The following is a 26,285-nucleotide window of genomic DNA, read 5'->3' on the forward strand; positions in this document are numbered from 1 at the left end:
TTTTGGCCCTTCCAACCCTAGCTCCTTTCCTACCGGTGCTTCCTACACTGTCCGATCCATCATCCAGGGCCAGGACAAGGTAACGGCACAGCTGCACCCTTGTCTTCCTGTCCCGTGGATATATGTAGCGGCGACCCCCAAAAGATTTCCGCCACCCACAGCCAGCCTCCAGCCACAGCTCGTGTCCCGTCTCGTCTCGTCTCGTCCTCGTGCTCCTCCGCTTCCCCATCGATCCGTCCTGCTCCGCAGTCGGGCGGCCGGCTCGCCTCCCTGTCTACCCGTGCAGCCGGCGCGTGGCACGGACGGATTACCGGGTAAACCCGTGTCAGTTTCCCGCGTGCTAACTCCAGCCGGCAGGCCGTGACAGCAACCGGCCGGCCGGCGGTCCTCCCCTCCCCGCGATTCGATCCTGACCGCCAAGGTATGGACCGAATCCTCCCCTTGTCTTCTCGCTAACCATCTTTACTTGGACGGAAATTGGGTGGGCGGTCTGGGGCTGACGTGCGTTGCCGGGAAGTGAACTCGATCTGCGGCGGACGGAAATTGGGTGGGCGATAGAGATTCGTTCGCGAGTTGACATAGGTACGGCGGGCGGTTTGGGGGGTTTGGGGCTGATGTGCGTTGCCGGGAACTCGATCCGGGTCGCGGGGATTAATTCGCCGAGGAACGGCCGCCCGCTTCGGTGGCCGGATCGTGGAGCGCCCGTGGTACCTACCTACCAGTGTCATCGATCCTGGGGCGGATGAATTTTGGTTTCCGCCTTCCTATTCCGTTCGCTAGAGTTTCCGTCATTGTTTGTTTTCCTTGAGTTGGATCTGTGCAGTGGCTATGCAGCGGGAAGCCGATCCACATTCTTGTCTAGGTCGCAGGACGACGACTCCAACCTGATTCATGGCGTCGGTGTCGTTGAGTGTCAGCTGGGTGTTAGGCTTAGCAGAAAAACTGTTCCAAGTGTGGTTAGCATGTACTACGGAAAGTTGTAGTGAAGCTCGAGCTACCTGGTACTCACTATCTCGGTCGTTGGTTCATCTCCATGTACTAGTACTAGTACTAGTACTGATAGAGTTTCCGTGAGTTGGATTGGATCTGTGTAGCAGCGGGAACTCGATCCAATTCTTGCCTGCCTGCGGTGGCTGGATGAGGTCGATTTTTGTCTGTTGTCTGTCTGAGGTTGCTCGGTCCGGTCCTGATGGCGTCGGGTCCTGAATTCAACCTGATTGATGGCGTCAGTTCTGTCAGATCAAACTGCAGAATCACTGCAAGCTTTACGCAAGAACACGAAGTACTATCACGTGAACAGCGAGATATATAGAGGAAAACCTTAGAGCCGAGAGAGAGAGATCATTTATGCCGCACAAACTCACGGCTCCTGCTATCTTCCTTTCCTTTATATAAGTCTTACAACGAGTTCACGCCCAACACGGCACACCATCTTGCCCAACACGACGTGACCCTTCTAAGAAGGTTTCCTAACTCAATGCGCTATATCAACTCACCGTTTTATAATCAACGGTTGGATAGACAGAATCCGGCTACTTCAACTGGCCAGTTTTTCATGTCACTCTCCTCGCAACTTATCCTCCGGTTTCCACAGGCCCTGCAGGTTTGTACAACTCATTTCCTCTAACTATTTTTTGCTTTGTCATCAAGTCATGATTTTTTAGAAACTTTAGCTCCTCCATGCTTCAAACCGTTTCTTCTCTTTTCATTGTTTTTGTTTGCTTTTTCATTTGTGGGGGCAGAAGTAGGTGTTGATGAGACAAGAGAGGAGGTGGCGATTGAAGTCAGCAGCGGGCACAACCGTGATGTGAAGAAGGCAACACTCAAGAGAGCTGCAAAATCGCCAGAAAATGCGCCGAAGTTGAAGAAGATGAAGAAGATCAAAATTGATGCAACAGACGATGCCATATACAAGCAGTACTGTTGCACCAAATACCATATTAAGGACCCACCACAAGGCGAGCTACTGTAAGGGTTTTTGTACTCTCTTTTTGTATGTTGAGAAAAAAATTCTTTACCTCTAACCGATCCACTTTCTTTTTTGTAATATGTAGCCCTCCGTTCATCAGGATAGGCAGGTTTGATGTTTCTTTCAAACATTTCAGCAATGGGCTCAAAAAGCGTGCACATTTGAACAATGAGGTGATGTCACTATACATTGAAAGTTTCAACATCGAGCACATGTACAGCTCAAGCAAGCCTAGAAAGTTTGCATTCTCGCCGCATATGGCTGTGAGTCTACTCTTTTTCCCCTTTTTATCACTTGTGTTTCTGTCCGCAACATTCAATTCTAATCAACAGATTTGTTTTTATAAAATAGACCAAGCTTGCTGTGGAGCCGGATTCTTTTCAGGCAGGGTCTTGCATCAAAGATTTCAAAAGGGCATGTGATAGGAACAACATTGCGAATTGTGATCAGGTAAAACATTTTTGTTCTTGCATCAGAGCTATCTTTTAGCACAACTTGCTATGGGTTATTGATTATTTTTTCTTGTTTAATTTTGCAGCTCTTCTTCACTATTGTCCACGACGGGCATTGGGCAGTTGTGGTTGCAAACTTGATGCAAAAACAATTCAATGTGTTTGATTCCAGGAGTGACGATCCTAACTACGTCAGTGTTCTTGAGGAGCCATGTCACAATCTGGTATGGGCGATACACCCCTTCCATCTTTTCTGGTCATTCCTTTTTTCTTTGTATCAATTTTATGTTTGCGGTAGAAATCAAGAAAGATGTCACTGCGTCACCTACTTATGTCTCTTCTTTTTTCCCGATATCAAATGTGCAGATAGCAAACTTTAAAACTTTGGTCAGAGAACAAAACCCATGGAAGAACGACCTTGATACATTCATTCGTTTCAGCCCAGATGGGTATCCGGAACAGTCTACAATGTATTTTATTTATTTTTTCCCTTTTTCCTTTGTTTTCCATGTGTCCATCCATAGAATTTTGCATTTTTTTAGGGGAAGCAAAACTCATCTGCTTTCTTGTGCTTTTTGGTGGCAGGTTTGATTGTGGGTTTTTCGCTATTGTATACATGGAGAATCTGACTGCCAGGGGGATGAATCCATTCAACACTGTATGTCCCATTTTTTTGCTATGCAACACTGGTAGCTAAATATCATGTGTATAGGATTTGTTTGTGCAACACTAGCAGCGAAACATACTCTGTTTGCTAACACAATTCACCAACCCTGCTAATGTGTTATCATGTGTATTTTTTTCTTTTGCATCAGGATACGAGGTTGTTGCTCAATTTCCGGACGTTTGTTGCAGCAAAGCTTTTCAAGCACCCGCAAAACACTCTCAACTCAGCAGAAGAGTTCCAGGCCTTGTTGAAGGGGAAAAGGTCATAGATGATGGAGCCCTAGATGATGCCAATCAGGAGGACAAACACCTTGCTAGTTTGTTTAGGCTATTATTGGGTCCATCATTTTCTTTTTTGTAACTGAAACATGTTGCTTGCTATCTCGTTTTTGTAACTGGAATCAGCTAGTTGATATTACCTATCACCTTCTTTAGTACTCTATGGAACCCAAACTAAAGCATGTGTCATGCCGGGGATGTTCCTTTTTCTTTTATTTATTGAATGTCGGAGCATCATCCATTGCTAAACTTCACTGTGGTACAGTAGAGATGAATTTTTCAGATATGATAATGAAATGACTACCTTTTTTATTCTTTGTTTTCTTTGCTCACTGGTATACATTTTGTCATTAGTGAAACCTCCCATAAATGCCACTTTAAAATCGTCTTTTTATGTCCACTTAGAAACATGTTGCTCCAGGATTGCACAATCAAACCATTTTATGATCGAAACAAAAAAAATCGTGCAATGTGAATAGAAAACCAATGAGCTTGTATGTCTCAAATCCATGCACAGATAACTATCTGAGCTATAATTTTATTTTTTCTGTTTTTGCGTAACATAGATTTTCAAGTTTTCACATACAACTCAAATACATCATCAAGTTTGCAAAAAATAGCTTAGACATGTATCCCAAACATGGGAAATGGAGCTTGAAATGAAAAGGAATTTGCAAAAAAAAACTTTCTTCCTTGTTTCTCTCATCTCTTCCCTAGAGCTTCAGTTGCGATGCTTGTGCAGTTTTTGGAGCATTTTCCATCAGAGCTTTGAAATACACACAAGCTGGGACTGCATGACCAACATCATAACAAAACTGGCATGTAGGGGGTGCTGCCGCCGCCTCCATTGCAGCTTTATAGGCTCCACATGTCTGAATATTGTGTCCTTCTTCATGGCAATGCTTACAGCGAACAGTCCGTTTTTCAGCTATTGGCTTTGTCTTTCCTGTTGCTGTTGGCTTCTCCTCTTGTTAATTCGCCTTCTTTTCTTGATCATCTGCTCGTTGCTCTACCAGAGTCTTGTTCCTCTTCACTCCTTCAGTTGGTCTCCCTTTCTTAGGCACGTGAGCCAGGTTTTGTAGCATCTCCACGCTTTGAGGTTGAGGCAGGTCTGCATTGTTCCTATTGCGGCAGCTGGTGGTGTTGTTGGTTCACTCTGCTGTGTTGCATGTTGAGCTGGCAGCGCTCCTCTCCTCACCGCTGCTATGGCAGGCTCAAGAACATTTATTGCTTCATCCAATATTTTGTAGGAATCCTCATTGCAACATGCATTTGAGGCAAGCCATTTCAACCTTCGCACAGGGAGTTGTATTTCAGTGTGTTTGTTCAGGGGTGCCCGAAGTCCAGCAATCGCCCAATTCTGGCCATGCTTGTCGTCGCTGCTTCAGACCACCCCTCCAACAAGTATCGCTGCGGAATAACTTGCACATTGAGGTGCACCATCACCCTTATTATGTGGGCACAAACGGGGCCATTATTCATCTCAAAGTAGTGGCAACTACATAGAAACAACCCTTCATCCATCATAACATGCACATAATAGAGCTTTGGGTTCTCATATAAGCTTGATGTTAGCTTGAATAGGAGACCTTGCCCTTGGTACTCAGGGTCTTGGTTGACAATGTAGCCGGTAGACGCTGTCACTTGTTTCTGGAACTTGCCAAAGACATTGCGTGTGTAGTAACCAGCAGCTTGGCGCTCAATGTTGTATCTGCAACATCACAAAAGGAAACAAAGGTCACAAATTAGATCATAACAAAACATTTTTTCTTTTGGATTTTTGCTTTTGGTATAGAGACGTTGGCCTACCGAGAGTATAGTGGAGGAGTAGTCGTTTCATCAGTGAAGCCAACATTGCCCTCACGATCAAGCGCTATTTCCTGGCACAGTTCATATTGTTGCACAAACCTCCATACAGAATTAGTTGGACGAATCGTTGTTTTGAAATATGAGCTGAGCCCCTGGGACCTGCCTTTCGTGCTCGTGAATGGGAAGAATTGTTTTTTAAGTACGCTGGAGCCCACATATGTCTTGTTCGCCACATGTTCCTCAAGCATTTGTTTTCAGCAACTTCGAAACAATGGAACATGTGCTGCCATGTTTTCTTAAATTCTTCAACCGTTTCTGAGTTGTTGATACAAGTCTAAAACACATCTGCAAACATCTCGAAGTTGGAATCTTCTCTTTGATGAGGTGATCAAAGCATTTTGGTTTATACAAGTTTTTGGAGAATCTTGTATTTACAAGAAAGTGAGTGGGAGCTCTATAGCATTTCTAATATTATATGTGGATAACATATTGCTGATTGGAAACAATATAAAACTATTGACAAATGTGAAGGAATATTTGAACAAGAGTTTTTCAATGAAGGTCCTAGGAGAAGCTGCTTTCATATTAGGCATCAAGATCTATAGAGATAGATCGAGACGCTTAATAGGACTATCACAAAGCACATACCTTGGTAAGATTTTGAAAAAGTTCAAAAGGATTAGTCCAAGAAGGGGTTCTTGCCTATTTTGCAAGGTGTGAAGTTGACTCAGACTCGATCAATCCCCAGCGACTACAGAGGATAGAGAAAAAATGACTGTCATCTCGTATGCTTCTGCCATAGCCTCTATCATGTATGCAATGTTGTGCACAAGACCAAATGTTAGCTTTGCAATAAGTATGCCCGGAAGGTTTCAAAGTAATCAAAGAATGGATCACTGGACAACGGTGAAGAATATCCTTAAGTACCTGAAAAGGACTAAGGAAATGTTTCTCGTCTATGGAGGTGATCAAGAGCTCGTCGTAAAGGGTTATGTCGATGCAAGCTTTGACACTGATCCGGATGACTCTAAGTCTCTAGACGGATATGTATATATTCTAAATGGGGGAGCGGTAAGCTGGTGTAGTTCCTAGAAAAGTGTGGTAGCTGATTCTACATGCGAAGCGGAGTACATAGCTGCCTCGGGGCAGCAAAGGAAGGTATCTGGATGAAGCAGTTCAGATCTTGGAGTTGTGCCTAGTGTACTGAACCCAATGACTCTGTTCTGTGACAACACTGGTGCCATTGCTCTAGCCAAGGAACAAGGTTTCACAAGAGGACCAGACACATGAAGTGATGATTCAATTCCATCTGTGATGCAGTCAAGGACGAGGACATAAACATTTGCAAAGTACATACAGATCTGAATGTTGCAGATCCGTTATCTAAACCTCTACCACGGGTAAAACATGATCAACACTAGAACTCTATGGGTGTTAGATTCATTATCATGTAATACTAGATTATTTACTCTAGTGCAACTGGGAGACTATTGGAAATATGCCCTAGAGTCAATAATATAGTGGTTATTAATATGTTTCCTTATTCATGATAATCGGTTATTATCCATGCTATAATTGTATTGACCGGAAACTCAAATGCATGTGTGGATAAATAGACAACAATGTGTCCCTAGTAAGCCTCTACTGGACTAGCTTGTTGATCAAAGATGGATATGGTTTCCTAGTCATAGACATGAGTTTTCATTTGATAACGGGATAACATCATTAGGAGAATGATGTGATAAACAAGACCCAAACTATGAACGTAACAGATGATCGTATCAAGTTTATTGCTATCGTTTTCTGCATGTCAAGTATATGATCCTATGACCATGAGATCATGCAACCCACTGACACCGGAGGAATACCTCGTGTGTCCCAAACATCGCAACATAACTAGGGGACTATAAAGGTGCTCTACAGGTATCTCCGAGGATGTCTGTTGAGTTGGCATGGACCAAGACTGGGATTTGTCACTCCATATGACGTAGAGGTATCTCTTGGCCCTCAAGGTAATACAACATCACAATAAGCTTTCAAGCAATGTGACAAATGGGTTAGTCATAGGATCTTGTACTACAGAATGAGTAAAGAGACTTGCCAGTAACGAGATTAAACTAGGTATGGTGATACCAATGACTAAATCTCGGACAAGTAACATACTAGACAAAGGGAACTACAAATTGGATTAGCTGAATCCTTGACATCGAGGTTCGACTGATAAAGATCTTCATAGAATATGTAGGAACCAATATGGGCATCCAGGTCCCGCTATTGGTTATTGACCGTAGAGGTGTCTCGGTCACGTCTGCATTGTTCTCGAATCCGCGGGATCTACACACTTAATGTTTGGTGACGATATAATTATAGTTGAGTTGTTTTGGTGGTAACCTAAGGTTGTTTGGAGTCCCGGATGAAATCCCGGACATGACAAGGAACTCCAGAATGGTCCGGAGGTGAAGATCAATATATAGTACCAAGGGAATCGGAGTCCAGAAGTGTTCCGAGGGTACCGGGTTATGACCAGGAGAACAGAAAGGGGTATCGAGGGCCCCGACAAGTGTTGGGGGGGTGGGGGGGCTCATGGGCCAAGGGAGGGAGGCACACCAGCCCACTGAGGGTCTGTACGCCCCCCTCACCTCAGCTCATGATTACTAGAGGGTTGCTACGCCACTTAGGGCTGCCTCCCCCTTGCTTGGGGGGCAAGGAACCTAGGGGGCCACCCAAAACCCATCTAGGGTTGCCCTTATGGCCGGCAGCCCCCCTAGGGAAACCCTAGGGCGCCTCCTCCTCCCCCCTTTCGCCTATAAATAGAGGGGTAAAGGGAGGGCAGCCGCACCCATCTAATGCGCGGCTCTGCCCTCCCTCTCCCTCGTAGCCATCTTCCTCTCCGTAGTGCTTAGTAAAGCTCTACTGAGATTCCACCACCACCACCGCCACCATGCTGTCGTGCTGCCAGTGGACTCGAGCAACTACTTCACCATCGCTCACTGCATCAAGGTGGTGAAGGCGTCATCAAGCAGTACATGTGTTGAACATGGACGTGCCGTCCGTTTGGCACTTGGATCGGGAGTTCGCGGGATGGATCGTGATTGGATCGCGAAGACGTTTGACTACATCAACCGTGTTTCTTAACGCTTCTGCTTAGCGATCTACAAGGGTATGTAGATGAAACCTCTCCTCTCATAGATGTTCATATCCTAGATTAATCTTGATGAGCGTAGGAAATTTTTTGTTTCCCATGCAACTTTTCCCAACAGCAACGTCAACAAGAGTTCATAATCCTCAACCGGTATTTTGTGGTGCGAGTGGTAGTATATAACACGCTCCGGTTGTTGCATCAATGGATGTGTATGCTCCGCAACAACGCAAGTGACTCTCCATCTCTCCTCCCTTAGCCCAACAATCATGTTTGCCTTACAATCATGATGGAGAATCCTGTTCTTATGGCGTGTTCTTGTTACATTCATTTCAGCACTAGGCCGCCTGCAGGAGTTGCTTGTTTCTGTTGCAACGCTCTCCGAGGTGCTACTTGTTTTTGGTTTACCGGGCTTTCTAGCGTGCACACACCCAAAGACCCTCTTGATCATTATTGCATCCTCTTGCTTCTAGCCTCTCTTTTGGCTGTACTTCCTAGAATATATGTGTGTGTCAAACACCAACTTGAAGGCATAGTCATTGTAGAATTTCTTGGCATCCTCAATTGTGTCAAACACAATGCCAACATAGGGCAGTAGTGGCTATGATGAAACTGAAGGAAATATGCCCTGGAGGCAATAATAAAGTTGTTATTTATATTTCCTTATATCATGATAAATGTTTATTATTCATGCTAGAATTGTATTAACCGGAAACTTAGTACATGCGTGAACACATAGACAAATAGAGTGTCACTAGTATCCCTCTACTTGACTAGCTCATCAATCAAAGATGGTTAAGTTTCCTAGCCATGGGCATGAGTTGTCATTTGATAAACCGGATCACATAATTAGAGAATGATGTGATTGACTTGACCCATCCGTTAGCTTAGCACTTTGATCATTTACTTTATTGCTATTGCTTTCTTCATGACTTATACATGTTCCTATGACTATGAGATTATGCAACTCCCGAATACCGGAGGAATACTTGTGTGCTATCAAACGTCACAACGTAATTGGGCGATTATAAAGATGCTCTACAGGTGTCTATGATGGTGTTTGTTGAGTTGGCATAGGATTTGTCACTCTGATTTTCGGAAAGGTGTCTCTGGGCCCTCCCAGTAATGCACATCACTATAAGCCTTGAAAGCAATGTGACTAATAATTTAGTTGCAGGATGTTGCATTATGGAACGAGTAAAGAGACTTGCCGGTACCGAGATTGAACTAGGTATGATGATACCAACGATCGAATCTCATGGAAGTAACATATCGATGACAAAGGGAACAACGTATGTTGTTGTGCGGTTTGACCGATAAAGATCTTCGTAGAATATGTAGGAACCAATATGAACATCCACGTTCCGCTATTGGTTATTGACCGGATATGAGTCTCGGTCATGTCTACATAGTTCTCGAACCCGTAGGGTCCGCACGCTTAACGTTCGATGACAATTGGTATTATGAGTTTTTGTGATTTGATGTACCTAAGGTTGCTCAGATTCCCGGATGTGATCACGGACATGACGAGGAGTCTTGAAGTGGTCAAGACATGAAGATTGATATATTGTAAGGTTACCGGAACCCCCCGAGGGCTTAATGGGCCTAGATGGGCTTTAGTGGAAGAGAGGAGGAGCCAGCCAAGAGGTGCCCCCCCCCAAGCCCAATCCGAATTGGGAAGGGGGTTGGCCCCCCTTTCCTTTCTCTCTCTCTTCCCTTCCTTTCCCTCCTAGTAGGACTAGGAAAGGGGGGGAACCTACTCCTTGTAGGAGTATGATTCCCCCCCTTGGGGCGCGCCATAGGAGTCCGGCCGGCCCCCTCCTCCACTCCTTCATATACGGGGGAGGAGGGAACCCCATAGACACACAAGTTGATTTCTTAATCGTGTGCGGTGCCCCCCTCCACAGATTTCCACCTCGGTCATATTGTCATAGTTCTTAGGCGAAGCCCTGCGTTGGTAACTTCATCATCACCATCACTAGGCCGTCGTGTTGACGAAACTCTCCCTTGGCCTCAGCTGGATCTAGAGTTCGAGGGATGTCACCGAGCTAAACGTGTGCAGATCGCAGAGGTGTCGTGCGTTCGGTACTTGATCGGTTGGATGCCAAAGACGTTTGACTACATCAACCACGTGACTTAACGCTTCCACTTTCAGTATCAGAGCCAGGTCTATGCGTAGACGTTCGACACACTCTCCTCGCTCGTTGATATTCTTCTCCTAGATAGATCTTGCGTGATCGTAGGAATATTTTTGAAATACTATGTTCCCCAACAGTGGTATCAGAGCCAGGTCTATGCGTAGATGTTATATGCATGAGTAGAACACAAAGGAGTTCTGGGCGTGGGTATATATATTGATTGCCATCACTAGTTGTTTCTTGATTCAGTGGTATTATTGGATGAGGCAGCCCGGACCAACATTACATGACCGCGTTCATGGGACTGGTTCTACCGACGTGCTTTGCACACAGGTGGCCGGCGGGTGTCAGTTTCTCCAACTTTAGTTGAATCGGATTCAATGAACAGGGTTCTTTCAAAAGATCAAAAAGCAATCACTATACCATGTTGTGGTTTTGATGCGTAGGTAAGAACGGTTCTTGCTAGAAGCCCGGAGAAGGCACGTAAAACTTGCAACAACAAAGTAGAGGACGTCTAAATTGTTTTTGCAGGGCATGTTATGATGTGATTTGGTCAAGACATGATTATATATATTGTTGTATGAGATGATCATGTTTTGTAACACAGTTATCAGCAATTGGCAGGAGCCATATGGTTGTCGCTTTATTGTATGAAATGCAATCACCATGTAAGTGCTTTACTTTATGACTAAGCGGTAGCGATAGTCGTGGAAGCAATAGTTGGCGAGATGGCAACGATGCTTCGATGGAGATCAAGGTGTCACGCTGGTGACGATGGTGATCATGACGGTGCTTTGGAGATGGAGATCAAAGGCACAAGATGATGATGGACACATCATATCACTTATTTGATTGCATGTGATATTTATTCTTTATGCATCTTATTTTGCTTAGTACGGCGGTAGCATTATAAGATGATCGCTCACTAAATTTCAAAGTACAAGTGTTCTCCCTGAGTATGCATCGTTGCTACAGTTCATCGTGCCAAGACACCACGTGATGATCGGGTGTGATAAGCTCTACGTTCACATACAATGGGTGCAAGCCAGTTTTGCACACGTAGAATACTCGGGTTAAACTTGACGAGCCTACGATATGCAGATATAGCCTCAGAACACTGAGACCGAAAGGTCGAGCGTGAATGATATAGTAGATAGTATCAACATAGTGATGTTCACCATTGAAAAATACTCCATCTCATGTGATGATCGGACATGGTTTAGTTGATATGGATCACGTAATCACTTAGATGATTAGAGGGATGTCTATCTAAGTGGGATTTTTTAAGTAATATGATTAACTGAACTTTAATTTATCATGAACTTAGTACCTGATACTATTTTGCATGTCTATGTTGTTGTAGATAAATGGCCCGTGCGACTGTTCCCTTGAATTTTAATGCGTTCCTAGAGAAAGCTAAGTTGACAGATGATGGTTGCAACTACACGGACTGGGTATGTGACTTGAGGATTATCCTCATTGCTGCATAGAAGAATTACGTCCTGGAAGCACCCCTAGGTTCCAAACCCGCTGCAGGAGCAACTCCAAATGTTATGAACACCTGGCAGAGCAAAGCTGATGACTACTCGATAGTTCAATGTGCCATGCTTTACGACTTAGAACAGGGACTTCAGCGATGTTTTGAACGTCGTGGAGCATATGAGATGTTCCAGGAGTTGAAGTTAATATTTCAAGCAAATGCCCGGATTGAGAGATATGAAGTCTCCAATAAGTTCCATAGCTGCAAAATGGAGGAGAATAGTTCTGTTAGTGAACATATACTCAGAATGTCTGGGTACCACAATCACTTGACTCTGCTGGGAGTTAATCATCTAGTTGATATATAGTGTCATTGACAAAGTTCTTCAATCACTTCCACCAAGCTACAAAAGCTTCGTGATGAACTATAATATGCAAGCGATGGATAAGACTATTGCCGAGCTCTTCGCAATGCTAAAGGCTGTGGAGGTAGAAATCAAGAAGGAGCATCAAGTGTTGATGGTCAACAAGACCACCAGTTTCAAGAAGAAAGGCAAAGGGAAGAAGGGGAACTTCAAGAAGAACGGCAAGCAAGGTGCTACTCAAGTGAAGAAGCCCAAGTCTGGACCTAAGCCTGAGACTGAGTACCTCTACTGCAAAGGGACTAGTCACTAGAAGCGGAACTGCCCCAAATATTTGGCGGAAAAGAAGGATGGCAAAGTGAAAGGTATATTTTATATACATGTTATTGATGTGTACCTTACTAATGCTTGCAGTAGCGCCTGGGTATTTGATACTAGTTCTGTTGCTAATATTTGCAACTCAAAACCGGGGCTACGGATTAAGCGAAGATTGGCTAAAGACGAGGTGACGATGCGCGTGGGAAATGGTTCCAAAGTCGATGTGATCGTCGTCAGCACGCTACCTCTAAATCTACCTTCGGGGTTAGTTTTAGACCTGAATAATTATTATTTGGTGCCGGCGTTAAGCATGAACATTATATCTGGATCTTGTTTGATGCAGGATGGTTATTCATTTAAATCAGAGAATAATGGTTGTTCTATTTATATGAGTAATATCTTTTGTGGTCATGCACCCTTGATGAGTGGTTTATTTTTACTAAATCTTGATAGTAGTGATACACATATTCATAGTATTGAAGCCAAAAGATATACGTTTAATAATGATAGTGCAACTCATTTGTGGCACTGCCGTTTACGTCACATTTGTGTAAAGCGCATGAAGAAACTCCATGTTGATGAACTTTTGGAATCACTTGATTATGAATCACTTGATGCTTGCGAACCATGCCTCATGGGCAAGATGACTAAGACTCCGTTCTCCGGAACAATGGAGGGAGCAATAGACTTGCTGGACATAATACATACTGATGTATGCGGTCCGATGAGTGTTGATGCTCGCAGCGGGTATCATTATTTTCTGACCTTCACAGATGATTTGAGTAGATATGGGTATATCTACTTGATGAAACATAAGTCTGAATTATTTGAAAAGTTCAAAGAATTTCAGAGTGAAGTGGAAAATCATCGTAACAAGAAAATAAAGTTTCTACGATCTGATCGTGGAGGAGAATATTTGAGTTATGAGTTTGGTCTTCATTTGAAACAATGTGGAATAGTTTCACAACTCACGCCACCCGGAGCAGCACAATGTAATGGTGTGTCCGAACGTCATAATCGTACTTTATTAGATATGGTGCGATCCATGATGTCTCTTACTGATTTACCACTATCGTTTTGGGGTTATGCTTTAGAGACAGCCGCATGCACGTTAAATAGGGCACCATCTAAATCGATTGAGACAACACCATATGAACTGTGGTTAGGCAAGAAACCCAAGTTGTCGTTTCTTAAAGTTTGGGGTTGTGATGCTTATGTGAAAAAGCTTCAACCTGATAAGCTCGAACCTAAATCGGAGAAATGTGTCTTCATAGGGTACCCAAAGGAAACTGTTGGGTACACCTTCTATCACAGATCCGAAGTCAAAATATTCCTTGCTAAGAATGGATCCTATCTAGAGAAGGAGTTTCTCTCGAATGAAGTGAGTGGGAGGAAAGTAGAACTTGATGAGGTAACTGTACCTGCTCCCTTATTGGAAAGTAGTTCATCATAGAAATCAGTTGAAGTGATTCCTACACCAATAAGTGAGGAAGCTAATGATGATGAGCACGAAACCTCTGATCAAGTTACTACCGAACCTCGTAGGTCAACCAGATTAAGATCTGCACCAGAGTGGTACGGTAATCCTTTTACTTCACCATGACGAACCTACGAACGATGAGGAAGCGATGATGAGCCCAGATTCCGCAAAATGGCATGAGGCCATGAAATCTGAGATGAGATCCATGTATGAGAACAAAATGTGGACTTTGGTTGACTTGCCCGATGATCGGCAAGGCATAGAGAATAAATGGATCGTCAAGAAGAAGACTAATGCTGACGGTAATATTGCTGTCTACAAAGCTTGACTTGTTGTGAAACGTTTTTGACAAGTTCAAGGAGTTGACTATGATGAGACCTTCTCACCCGTAGCGATGCTTAAGTCCGTCCGAATCATGTTAGCAATTGCCGCATTTTATGATTTTGAAATTTGGCAAATGGATGTCAAAACTGCATTCCTTAATGGATATCTTAAAGAAGAGTTGTATATGATGCAACCAGAAGGTTTTGTCGATCAAAAAGGTGCTAACAAAGTGTGTAAGCTCCAGCGATCCATTTATGGACTGGTGCAAGCATCTCCGAGTTGGATTATACGCTTTGATAGTGTGATCAAAGCATATGGTTTTATACAGACTTTTGGAGAAGCCTGTATTTATAAGAAAGTGAGTGGGAGCTATGTAGCATTTTCTGATATTATATGTAGATGACATATTGTTGATCGGAAATGATACTGAATTTCTAAATAGCATAAAAAGGATACTTGAATAAGAATTTTTCAATGAAAGACCTTGGTGAAGCTGCATATATATTGGGCATCAAAATCAATAGAGATAGATCAAGACGCTTAATTGGACTTTCATAAAGCACATACCTTCATAAAGTTTTGAAGAAGTTCAAAATGGATCAAGCTAAGAAAGGGTTCTTGCCTGTGTTACAAGGTGTGAAGTTGAGTCAGACTCAATGCCCGACCACTGCAGAAGATAGAGAGAAAATGAAAGCCATTCCCTATGCTCCAGCCATAGGTTCTATCATGTATGCAATGTTGTGTACCAGATCTGATGTGTGCCTTGCTATTAGTTTAACAGGAAGGTACCAAAGTAATCCAGGAGTGGATCACTTGATAGCGGTCAAGAACATCCTAAAATACCTGAAAAGGACTATGGATATGTTTCTCGTTGATGGAGGTGACAAAGAGCTCGTCGTACATGGTTACGTCGATGCAAGCTTTGACACTGATCCAGATGACTCCAAGTCACAAACCGGATACGTATTTTTATTAAATGGAGGAGTTGTAAGTTGGTGCAGTTCCAAGAAGAGCGTCGTGGCGGAATTTATGTGCGAAGCGGAGTACATAGCTGCTTTGGAAGTAGCAAATGAAGGAGTCTGGATGAAGGATTTCATATCCGATCTAGGTGTCATACTGAGTGCATCAGGTCCAATGGAAATATTTTTTGACAATACTCGTGCCATTTCCTTGGCAAAGGAATTCATATTTCACAAGAGAACCAAGCACATCAAGAGACGCTTCAATTCCATCCGCGATCAAGTCATGGAGGGAGACATAGAGATTTGCAAGATACATACGGATCTGAATGTTGCAAAACCATTGACTAAGCCTCTTTCACAAGCAAAACATGATCAGCACCAAGACTCCATGGGTGTTAGAATCATTACAATGTAATCTAGATTATTGACTCTAGTGCAAGTGGGACACTGAAGGAAGTATGCCCTAGAGGCAATAATAAAGTTGTTATTTACATTTCCTTATATCATGATAAATGGTTATTATTCATTCTAGAATTGTATTAACCAAAAACTTAGTACATGTGTGAATACATAGACAAACAGAGTGTCACTAGTATGCCTCTACTTGACTAGCTCATTAATCAAAGATGGTTAAGTTTCCTAGCCATGGACATGAGTTGTCATTTGATAAATGGGAACACCTCATTAGAGAATGATGTGATTGGCTTGACCCATCAGTTAGCTTAGCACTTTGATCGTTCAGTTTATTGCTATTGCTTTCTTCATGACTTATACATGTTCCTATGGCTATGAGATTATGCAACTCCCGAATACCGGAGGAACACTTAGTGTGCTATCAAACGTCACAACGTAACTGGGTGATTATAAAGATGCTCTACAAGTGTCTCCGATGGTGTTTGTTGGGTTGACATAGATCGAGATTAGGATTTGTTACTCCGATTGTCGGAGAGGTATCTTTGGGCCTTCTCAGCAATGCACATCACTATAAGCCTTGCAAGATATGTGACTAATGAGTTAGTTGTGGCATGTTGCATTATGGAATGAGTAAAGAGACTTGGCGGTAACGAGATTGAACAAGGTATGATGATACCGATGATCGAATCTCGGGGAAGTAACATACTGATGAGAAAGGGAACAACGTATGTTGTTGTGCAGTTTGACCGATATAGATCTTCGTAGAATATGTAGGAACCAATATGAGCATCCAGGTTCCTTTATTGGTTATTGACCGGAGGTGAGTCTCGGTCATGTCTACATAGTTCTCAAACCCGTAGGGTCCGCACGCTTAACGTTCGATGACAATTGGTATTATGAGATTATGTGATTTGATGTACCGAAGGTTGTTCGGAGTCCCGGATGTGATCACGGACATGACGAGAAGTCTCGAAATGGTCGAGACATGAAGATTGATATATTCGAAGGTTATGTTTGGGCACCAGAAAGGTTTCAGATTAGTTCGGGCATTTTTCGGAGTATGGGGGGGCTTAATGGGCCTACATGGGCTTTAGTGGAAGAGAGGAGGATCCGACCAAGAGGTGGGGCGCGCCCCCCAAGCCCAATCCTAATTGGGAAGGGGGGCGCCCCCCCCCCCTTTCCACTCTCTCCCTCTTCCCTTCCTTTCCCTTCCTAGCAGGACTAGGAAAGGGGGGAACCTACTCCAGCCGCCCCCCTCCTCCACTCCTTTATATACGGGGGAGGGGGGCACCCCATAAACACACAAGTTGATCTCTTAACCGTGTGCTGATGACCCACGAGTGTAGGGGATCTATCGTAGCCTTTTCGATAAGTAAGAGTGTCGAACCCAACGAGGAGCAGAAGGAAATGATAAACGGTTTTCAGCAAGGTATTTTCTGGAAGCACTAAAATTATCGGTAACAGATAGTTTTGTGATAAGGTAATTGGTAACGGGTAACAAATAGTAAAATTAAATAAGGTGCAGCAAGATGGCATAATCCTTTTTGTAGTAAAGGACAAGCCTGGACAAACTCTTATATAAAGGAAAGCGCTCCCGAGGACACATGGGAATTATCGTCAAGCTAGTTTTCATCACGGTCATATGATTCGCGTTCAGTACTTTGATAATTTGATATGTGGGTGGACTGGTGCTTGGGTACTGTTGGGGATATTACTACTAGGCATAAACCGGCCTATCTGGGCCGGGTTAACTTCGTCAGTTGTTAAGTATGTTAAAACCCAAGAAGACAGAGGAAGGCTCAAGGCCCATGGTCGGTTCAAGGCCTGTAGCCGTAAACCGGCGTTAGTAGTTAACTTGTATTGTAAGTTAGGAATAAATAGAGACCAAACCGGACACATCTATGAGCCGGTATTGGGACTCCGTAAGCCGAGGGGAGTCACCCGTGTATATAAGGGGACGACCCGGCGGCGGTTCAAGGACAACAAACAACAACTCGAGACATAGGCGAAGCTTGTTTGCTCCCTAGTCATCGAAACCCCATCAATTCCATCACAACTAGACGTAGGCTTTTACCTTCATTGAAGGGGCCGAACTAGTATAAACTCTCTTGCGTCCCTGTGTCCGCTTTAACCCCTTCAAGCTAACCCGTCGCGATGGCTCCACGACTAAGTCCTTTCTCTAGGACATCTGCCGTGACAAAACCACGACAGTTGGCGCCAGAAGGAGGGCCGCTTTGAAGGACTTGAGGGCTACGCTGTAGGCCGGATGACTAAGAGTCGTCGCGGCAAGCTCTACATTGACGATGCAGGCTGGGGCCCCGAGGCCGGCTCAATTGAGTACGGTTACCGGGCCCCCTTTGGTAGCATTCACGTTTTCATTGGCAAGATCGGTGAACCGGGCCCTGAGCCGGACATCTGCACCGACCTCGTCGAGAGGGCTCAGCGTGCGCGATCCTCCCGGGTTAAACCGGCCATGAAGCGTGCCTTCGTGGGAGTCATCCATGGAGGAAGTTATGAGGATGGATCGAAATCTCGCGGCGATGCCGTCGTTTGTTCTGATGACGAGTCATCGACAGGAGAAACCGAATCTCTTTATCAGCTACAAGACAGACGGATTGGGGGCTGTTCCGATGGCGACAGTATTCTGGACCCCTCTGATCTGCCCAAACGGGTTGGAATGTTCATGACTGGCACACAAGCAGTGCTTCATTCTTCGACCGCTGCGGCAACGACCTCCGGTTCAGCAGCGGCAACGGCTGCCGGGGCAGGAGGCCCTGTGCGCCCACCGGCTCAGGTTCTATCAGAACTATTTGATGTGTTGGCTGTGCTTATGGCGGAGGATAATCCACCGGATCAGGACGTTCATAACGCGGAGATTGCAAAGGTAAAGGAACAGATCACCCAGGCCAAGGCGGATCTGGTGGCTGAGGACACCAGGATGGCCGCAGAGCGGGCCGCTTTAGACGCACAGGCCTACAAGCTTATGTTGGACCAGAGCGCGTCGCATGAAGTCATGAGGAGGAAGCACCGATCCCACTGACCTCCTATTTTCGAGGCCAAAGACCTTTTCAACACTCCAGGACCAAGAGCCGGCAATCCGCTGGAGGGAAACCGGGCAAAAGCCCCTGGGACCGGTGCACCGGTTCAGCCTCGTCAGTTGGACCCGCCTCGTCAAAACACCGTTATACCTCAGGATGCTTTAATACCTCCGGGTCACTACTCCAACCCAATGGAAAATCTTGTTGCCGCTGCTGCACGGCTGGAGGCCATTCCAATTGAAGGTGACTTGCCGCAGGCAGTAGAGACGCGACGGGTCAAGGAACTTTTGAGGACAGCTTTGGCCCAACAAGAAGCGTACTCGTATAGCCGCGACCGGATCCACTCGACCCCCCGTCCAAGCCGGAGCTATAGCAGACATATGGATGAACCAGCAGTGTCGAGTAATGAACGACGTGGAGCACCCCGTGGCAACAACCCAACGGGTGGTGCTGATGACGCTCAGGAAGTGGTGAATCGGGCCCGAGCGCGCAGGGAGGCCGAGTTAGCCGCACAGCATCAGGCTCGGCAGCTCACACCGGTTCGTCCAACCACCTTGACTGAACCTGGTGTTACTTCTAGTTCTTTGGGGGTGCCTTGCCTTATCCCCGCTTTACACAACGTGCGCTTGCCCAAGGATTTCAAAGGCCCGCGCAAGGTACCAAACTACACGGCGGATCAACCTCCAGAGACATGGGTGGACAGCTATGAGATGGCCATGGAGATGCTTGATGTGGATGACACAGCATGTGCGAAATACTTCACCATGATGCTTGAAGGAACGGCCCGTACTTGGTTAAAAAGCTTGCCGGCTAATTCTATCAGTTCATGGCCCAATTATGAGCCCGATTTATCAGCAATTTGAAGGATACCTGTAAACAGCCTCGATAGTGGACTTAGCTGCATGCGTCCAGGAGGAAGGAGAATCAACGACTCATTGGGTGCACCGGGTTTCGCAAGTGTTGCACTCATCAGACCGCATCAATGTTGACACCGCAGTATTAACCCTAGAAGGCAACTGTCGGTTTGGGCCCCTAAAGCTGATGTTGGGACGGATGAAGCGTCATTGCACTGACATGGGGACCCTCATGGCCGCTTTGGTGAAATATGCTGATTCTTATAGTACCAAGGATCCCGAATCTGATGATGACAAGATAGGGAAGGGAAAGAAGAACAACAGCTCCAAAGGTCAGCAGCATCACTGGGCAGGCAATGGTGGTGGAGGCAAGCGTAAAGCAGATGGTAACATGGACTTTGTGGCTAATACCAACGCACAGGACAATGCCCAGCCACACAAGGGTAGACCGAAAATTGTAATGGAGCACCCAACCCTAACCCAAACCGCCTAAACTATCTGCTAAGCCAGCCCTGTTCAAGACATGGGACGAAGGAGGCGCCAGCAAACCACCTTTGGAAGGATTGCTTTATTATGCAAGAGTTCAAGAATTCTAATAATTTCAGTATGATCACGAATCTGGCGGTGGCTCAGGATCTGGGCCGTAACCGTGGAGGAAGTTCCGGTTCAGGATTCAATGGTAATCCGGGCGGACATAATGGTCAAAATAGTCAGAACAACCAGGGTGGTTACAGCCAACAGCAGCAACAGTCAGGCTACCAGAGCAACCCAAAGCAGTTGAGTAGTGGGCAGTACCATGTCTTCACCACTAGCTTGGACAAGCGAGACCGGAAGGTTCAGAGGCGGGCGGTCAACTCTGTTGAACCGGCCATACCCCGTTACCTACGTTGGTCTGAACAGCCAATCATATGGAGCAGAGAGGATCACCCACCCCAGGTCGATAATCCGGGTCAGTTGGCTCTGGTGGTGGCGCTTCAGGTGGGAGGTTATAAGTTCACCAAGGTGCTCATGGATGTAGGTAGCAGCATTAATATCTTGTACTATGAGACGTTCCGTCGTATGCGACTGACAGATAAAAATCTTAAACCGTCTAATATGGTGTTCCATAGTGTAGTACCTGGCAGATCAGCATATCCTGTTGGCAAGATAGCTCTGGAAGTGGCCTTTGGGGATGACCATGATTCCAGGTCGGAGACATTGAAGTTTGAAGTGGTTAAAATCCAGAGTCCATATCACGCCCTATTTGGGCGACCGGCTTACGCCAAGTTTATGGCACGGCCCTGTTATGTGTATTTGCAGCTCAAGATGCCGGGTCACAGGGGGACAATAACGGTTCACGGAAGCCGCAAAATCACTTTGGAATGCGAGGAAGGAGATGCGGCTTATGCAGAGTCGGTTTGTGCCACCGAGGAGTTGAAGTACTATAAAGACAATGTTGATCCGGCGGACATGACTCCATTGAAGAAGCCAACTACGGAACATGATCCGGCCCTAAAGTTCAAATCGGCAGCAGAAACTAAGCTTGTTAACTTCGTACCTGGCGATTCGTCCAAGCAGTTCAGCATCAGTGCCAACTTGGATCTGAAATAGGAAAGCGCGCTCATCGAGTTCATCCGTGAGAATCGGGACATTTTTGCATGAAAGCCCTCTGGCATGCCAGGTGTACCGAGGCAACTCGCTGAGCACACACTTAATGTGGATCCTAAATATAAACCGGTGAAACAATTCCTCTGCCGGTTTAACGAAGAAAGACGCAAGGCGATTGGAGAAGAGGTATCCAGGCTCTTAGCAGCTGGCTTTATTGTTGAAGTTTTTCACCCTGAGTGGCTTGCCAATCCGGTGCTGGTCCTCAAGAAAAATGGCACCTGGCGCATGTGTGTGGATTACACAGATCTTAATAAGGCTTGTCCAGCAGATCCTTTTGCCCTCCCCCGTATTGATCAAATTATTGATGCTACGGCGGGTTGTGAGCGTTTAAGTTTTTTGGATGCGTATTCTGGCTATCATCAGATCAAAATGGCAGTTAAGGACCAGGAGAAGACAACATTTATAACCCCCTTTGGAGCCTTCTGCCATGTGTCTATGCCCTTCGGGCTCAAGAGTGCCCAGGCAACTTACCAACGGTGTGTACAAAATTGTCTTCACAAGCAGATTGGCCATAATATACATGCTTACGTGGATGATATTGTGGTTAAGTCCAGGGATAAGGAGACTCTGATTGATGATTTGAAGGAAACCTTTGATATCCTGAGAACATACAAGATGATGCTTAATCCGGACAAGTGTGTCTTTGGTGTACCGGCGGGCAAGCTATTGGGTTTTCTGGTGTCCAACAGGGGAATTGAGGCCAATCCGGAGAAGATCACGGATATCACCTCCCTGGCTAAACCGAAGTGTATCAACGATGTTCAATGCCTTGCAGGCCGAATTGCCGCACTAAGCCGGTTTATCAGTCGCCTTGGTGAGAAGGCAATCCCTTTGTATCAGATGTTGAAAAAGACAGATCAGTTTGTCTGGAGTTCTGCTGCTGATGAAGCATTTGAGGACTTAAAGCGGCAATTGGCCAATCCGCCTGTGCTCGCCGCTCCCATTGACAAGGAGCCGTTACTGCTATATGTTGCTGCTAATGCTTGGGCGGTCAGCGTGGCTATTGTGGTGGAGCAAAAGGAGGCAGGTAAGGAGCATCCGGTTCAACGTCCGATCTATTATATCAGCGAGGTGCTCATTGAGTCCAAGCAAAGGTATCCGCATTGGCGGAAGCTAGTGTATGGAGTTTTTATGGCAAGACGGAAGCTTAAACAATATTTCCAAGGGTACCCAATTACGGTGGTCAGTTCTGCTCCTTTGGGAGATATCATCCAGAACCGGGAAGCAACTGGCCAGATTGCAAAGTGGGCCATAGAGCTGGGGCCGTACGGTTTGAAGTATGTGCCTCGGACAGCAGTTAAGTCTCAAGTACTTGTTGATTTCATCAATGATTGGACGGAAATGCAAGCACCTGAAGAAAAGCCGGATCACACGTATTGGACCATCCATTTTGACAGATCCAGGAAGTTGGAAGGCTCGGGGGCTGGAGTCGTATTAACTTCCCCACGAGGTGATAAGTTTTGTTATGTTCTCCGCTTAATGTTCCCTTGTACTAACAATGCAGCTGAGTATGAATCCTTGCTCCATGGTCTCCGGATGGCTAAGAAGATGAATCTAAGTGGAGTTAAGTGCTTTGGTGACTCGGACCTTGTGGCTCAGCAAGTGTCTGGCACTTGGGACTCCAAGGACCCACTCATGGAAGCGTATCTTCGGGAGGTGGATATTGTTGCAGGTTATTTCAAAGGCTATCAGGTGGACCACGTGGACCGGCGGAAAAATGAAGCGGCGGACGCTTTAAGTCGGCTAGGCTCTCAGCGCAAACCGGTCCCGCCCAATGTTTTTCTGGAAGTGCTGCACAACCCGTGGGTCAAGATCCCTGGTGAAGAGGACTTGGCTATTCCTGATCGGAGGCTCAATTGGTGGCGACTCTTCATGTTATTCCGGATTGGACGCTTCCTTACCTGGCGTACAAGAACCGGGGCGAGTTGCCAGAGGATGAGATTCTGGCTCGGCAGATAATCCGGCGATCCAAGTCCATGGCTATCATCAACGGCGAGTTGCATCATTGCAGTGTATCAGGAGCTTTTCAAAGCTGCGTGTCTCCTGAAGAAGGTCGTGAAATTTTGCATGAGATACACGAAGGAGATTGTGGTCACCACGCCGGTTCAAAGTCTCTGGTGGCTAAAGCGTTTCGCCATGGCTTCTATTGGTTAACCGCTCATGCTGATGCGGAGGATCTGGTCAGACGATGTGATGGTTGCCAAAGGTTTTCAAGACGTGCTCATGTACCGGCTCAAGAATTGAGAATGATTCTAATTACTTGGCCGTTTGTGACTTGGGGGCTGGATATGGTTGGGCCTTTCAAAAGGTCCAAAGATAAGAAGACCCACCTCCTGGTGGCGGTTGACATGTTTACAAAGTGGGTGGAGGCAGAACCTGTTAGCAAGTGTGATGCGGCCACGGCGGTTCAATTCATTAAAAAAGTGATTTTCCGGTTTGGCTTTCCACACAGTATCATCACAGATAATGGTACCAATTTGTCCAAAGGTTCTATGAAGGAGTTCTGCGAACGGGGGCACATCCGGCTCGACGTTTCATCAATGGCACATCCACAGTCCAATGGTCAAGCAGAAAGAGCTAATCAAGATATCTTGAGAGGCATCAAGCCCCGGCTCATGGTTCCTTTGCAGAGAACGCCGGGTTGTTGGGTAGAAGAATTACCATCTGTGTTATGGAGCATCAATACAACGCCCAACAGATCAACAGGATACACACCGTTCTTCATGGTTTATGGAGCGGAGGCAGTTCTCCCCAGTGATATCCGTCATGATTCACCTCGTGTAACGGCTTGTATTGAAGCGGACAACGAGACAGCACGGCAAGATGCTTTGGACCGGTTGGATGAAGAGCATGATATCGCAGCCGCCCGATCGGCGATTTACCAGCAGGATCTTCGTCGTTATCATAGTCGCCGAGTCAGAACCAGAACCTTTTAGGAAGGAGATTTGGTGCTTCGGCTCATCCAAGATCAGACTGATATGCATAAGTTATCCCCACCTTGGGAGGGACCTTTCGTGGTCAGCAAGAATCTACACAATAGGTCATACTATCTGATCGATATTCGAGAACATAAGGACTCACGTACATTAGAGGAGGAGACCAACAGGCCGTGGAACATAGCTCATCTTCGTCCTTATTATACCTGAGCCATTGGTTCTACTTATGTACATATTACAATGATGTATATATTAACTATAATAAAACGGAACCTCAGCTAAAGCGGGGTATCTGTTCTTTTACATCATGTGTGGTTATACGGAGTTGTTCTAAAGCGGCTTCCGGTTTACCCCTTGAGTTCGCTTTGCTAAAAGCATCGTGTTATATCACTTGGAGGATTGGTCGTGTCCGAACCAATACCAAGCCTCTTGATAGGCGAGAGCCACCAGATCACTTGGGGACTTGGTCATGTCTGAACCAGTCATGCCTCTTGGTCGGCTTAAGGCCACAGAATCACTTGGGGGCTTGGTCGAACCCGAATCATGACCACGCCACTTGATCGGCATAAATGCCACGGTTTTATTTGGGGACCTGGCTGACTAGAACCATAGTTACACCTAACGGGAGCTTGGTCGTGTTCGGCCATCGTAACATCATCTGATCAGCTCAAATAAACCTTTTTTTGCAATGTTTTGTCATTGCACTTGATTTACACTTTTCTTTGAAGGGTTTTTTTGCTTTTTATTACGTTTTTTAAACCGACAAAGTTTTTTAACAAATCAATTGACGGAATACAGTTCACGTCAATCCGGAGACTATTTGCCCGGTTTGATCCTTGTTGTTAACATCCTCTTATGGAGTAACACGGTGTTTATTATAACCTGGCACGGTTTACATGGTAAACCAGCGTCATATATATACAGGAGCTGTTATCTCCTCCAACAATGTGGGTTTGCAAAACTCCGCTTCAAGATTGGCCAAGCCAACTTCACGCTCAACGATGGCAGTTATGTATCTCAAAAATTTGATCATATACTTCAAATTTTGTTTTGGATGTTTTGATTTCATATATGCAGACATCATATTCCGCCTGATGGTACAACCGCGGTGGCACTTGACGAATTTTTCATTTCAGAAAGTGTTTTGGAAAGATCATTACCACAAGAAGAACAAATTATGCACGAAGGCATATCAACATCAAAGGTATCAGCTAGCCTATTACAAGGCAACATGGTGCCCATAATAATATAATTGTTTTTCGCAAAGGAGAGGCAGTTTTAAAACTGGCTTCCGGTTCAAGCTTGGTCACCAGCCTGGCCTGATGGTTGTGGGTCATCCTGCGCCGCTTCAGCCTCCGTTTCTGTACCCAGTGGCTGGAAATCCACAGTTGGCCAGTCGATTCCCATTAATGCTTGAAAAACAGCTTCATCATGGATCAGCAATGACGGGTCAATATCGGGAGCGTAAGTATGCTTACGGATTGGAGGGATCAGATTTTCCGATTCATGGATTGGTGCGGCTATTCGCTTGTTCTGACTGTCATATTGGGCTTGATAATGAGACAAGTCTGCTTCCTCAGCCAATTGACAAGCTAGCGGACATACCTCCCAGTTTATTGCTCGCAGATCCGCTTCACCAAATTCTGACCCGTCTTCCTTCAAGCTGGGATAGCCCTGAGCCGCTTCAATAGGATCAAAATCCGGCACCCAGGCTTTGGCCCGGATTAAAGCATTGCTTGCACCGGTTCAAGTAGCAGATTTCTTCAGCTCTTCAACCCGGGCAGGAAGCACCGACAGTTTCATCAGAGTATCTTGAATCAAAGTGGGCGCCGGTTTGTTATGAGATGCGGTACAGATGATCCGCTAGGCACCAGTATACAATTGTTCAACCAATGTATAGGCGGCTTTCAGTTTCTTCCGCACATCTGACCCCAAGTGACCAATGCGTGTCCCTGAAATACCATAAAGGGTTAATAAACCGGCGACTTTGTAAGGAGGCAGAGCCAATTCAGAAGGCAA

The 26,285-nt window shown here is 45.5% G+C and overlaps 1 protein-coding gene across 1 annotated transcript; it reads left to right on the forward strand.

Moving 5' to 3' along the window:
• Positions 1-319: 319 nt before the first annotated feature.
• Positions 320-3,487, forward strand: LOC119327619 (ubiquitin-like-specific protease 1A). Its single transcript, XM_037600717.1, has 8 exons — positions 320-421; positions 1,743-1,968; positions 2,055-2,232; positions 2,321-2,419; positions 2,508-2,645; positions 2,788-2,891; positions 3,007-3,079; positions 3,237-3,487. The coding sequence occupies exons 2-8, from the start codon at positions 1,871-1,873 to the stop codon at positions 3,354-3,356; spliced, it is 810 nt and encodes a 269-aa protein (XP_037456614.1). The 5' UTR covers positions 320-421; positions 1,743-1,870; the 3' UTR covers positions 3,357-3,487.
• Positions 3,488-26,285: the final 22,798 nt, after the last annotated feature.

The sequence above is a fragment of the Triticum dicoccoides genome, chromosome 7A (assembly GCF_002162155.2).
Source record: "Triticum dicoccoides isolate Atlit2015 ecotype Zavitan chromosome 7A, WEW_v2.0, whole genome shotgun sequence".
In the NCBI taxonomy this organism is placed as follows: domain Eukaryota; kingdom Viridiplantae; phylum Streptophyta; class Magnoliopsida; order Poales; family Poaceae; genus Triticum; species Triticum dicoccoides.

What these genes read in the sequence shown, in the direction of transcription:
- LOC119327619 (XM_037600717.1), top strand. Translation starts at nt 1,871, where the DNA reads ATGAAGAAGATCAAAATTGATGCAACAGACGATGCCATATACAAGCAG. An exon ending in AGGAGCCATGTCACAATCTG is followed by an intron (nt 2,646 to 2,787) that starts GTATGGGCGATA and finishes TCAAATGTGCAG; the next exon opens with ATAGCAAACTTTAAAACTTT. An exon ending in GGATGAATCCATTCAACACT is followed by an intron (nt 3,080 to 3,236) that starts GTATGTCCCATT and finishes CTTTTGCATCAG; the next exon opens with GATACGAGGTTGTTGCTCAA.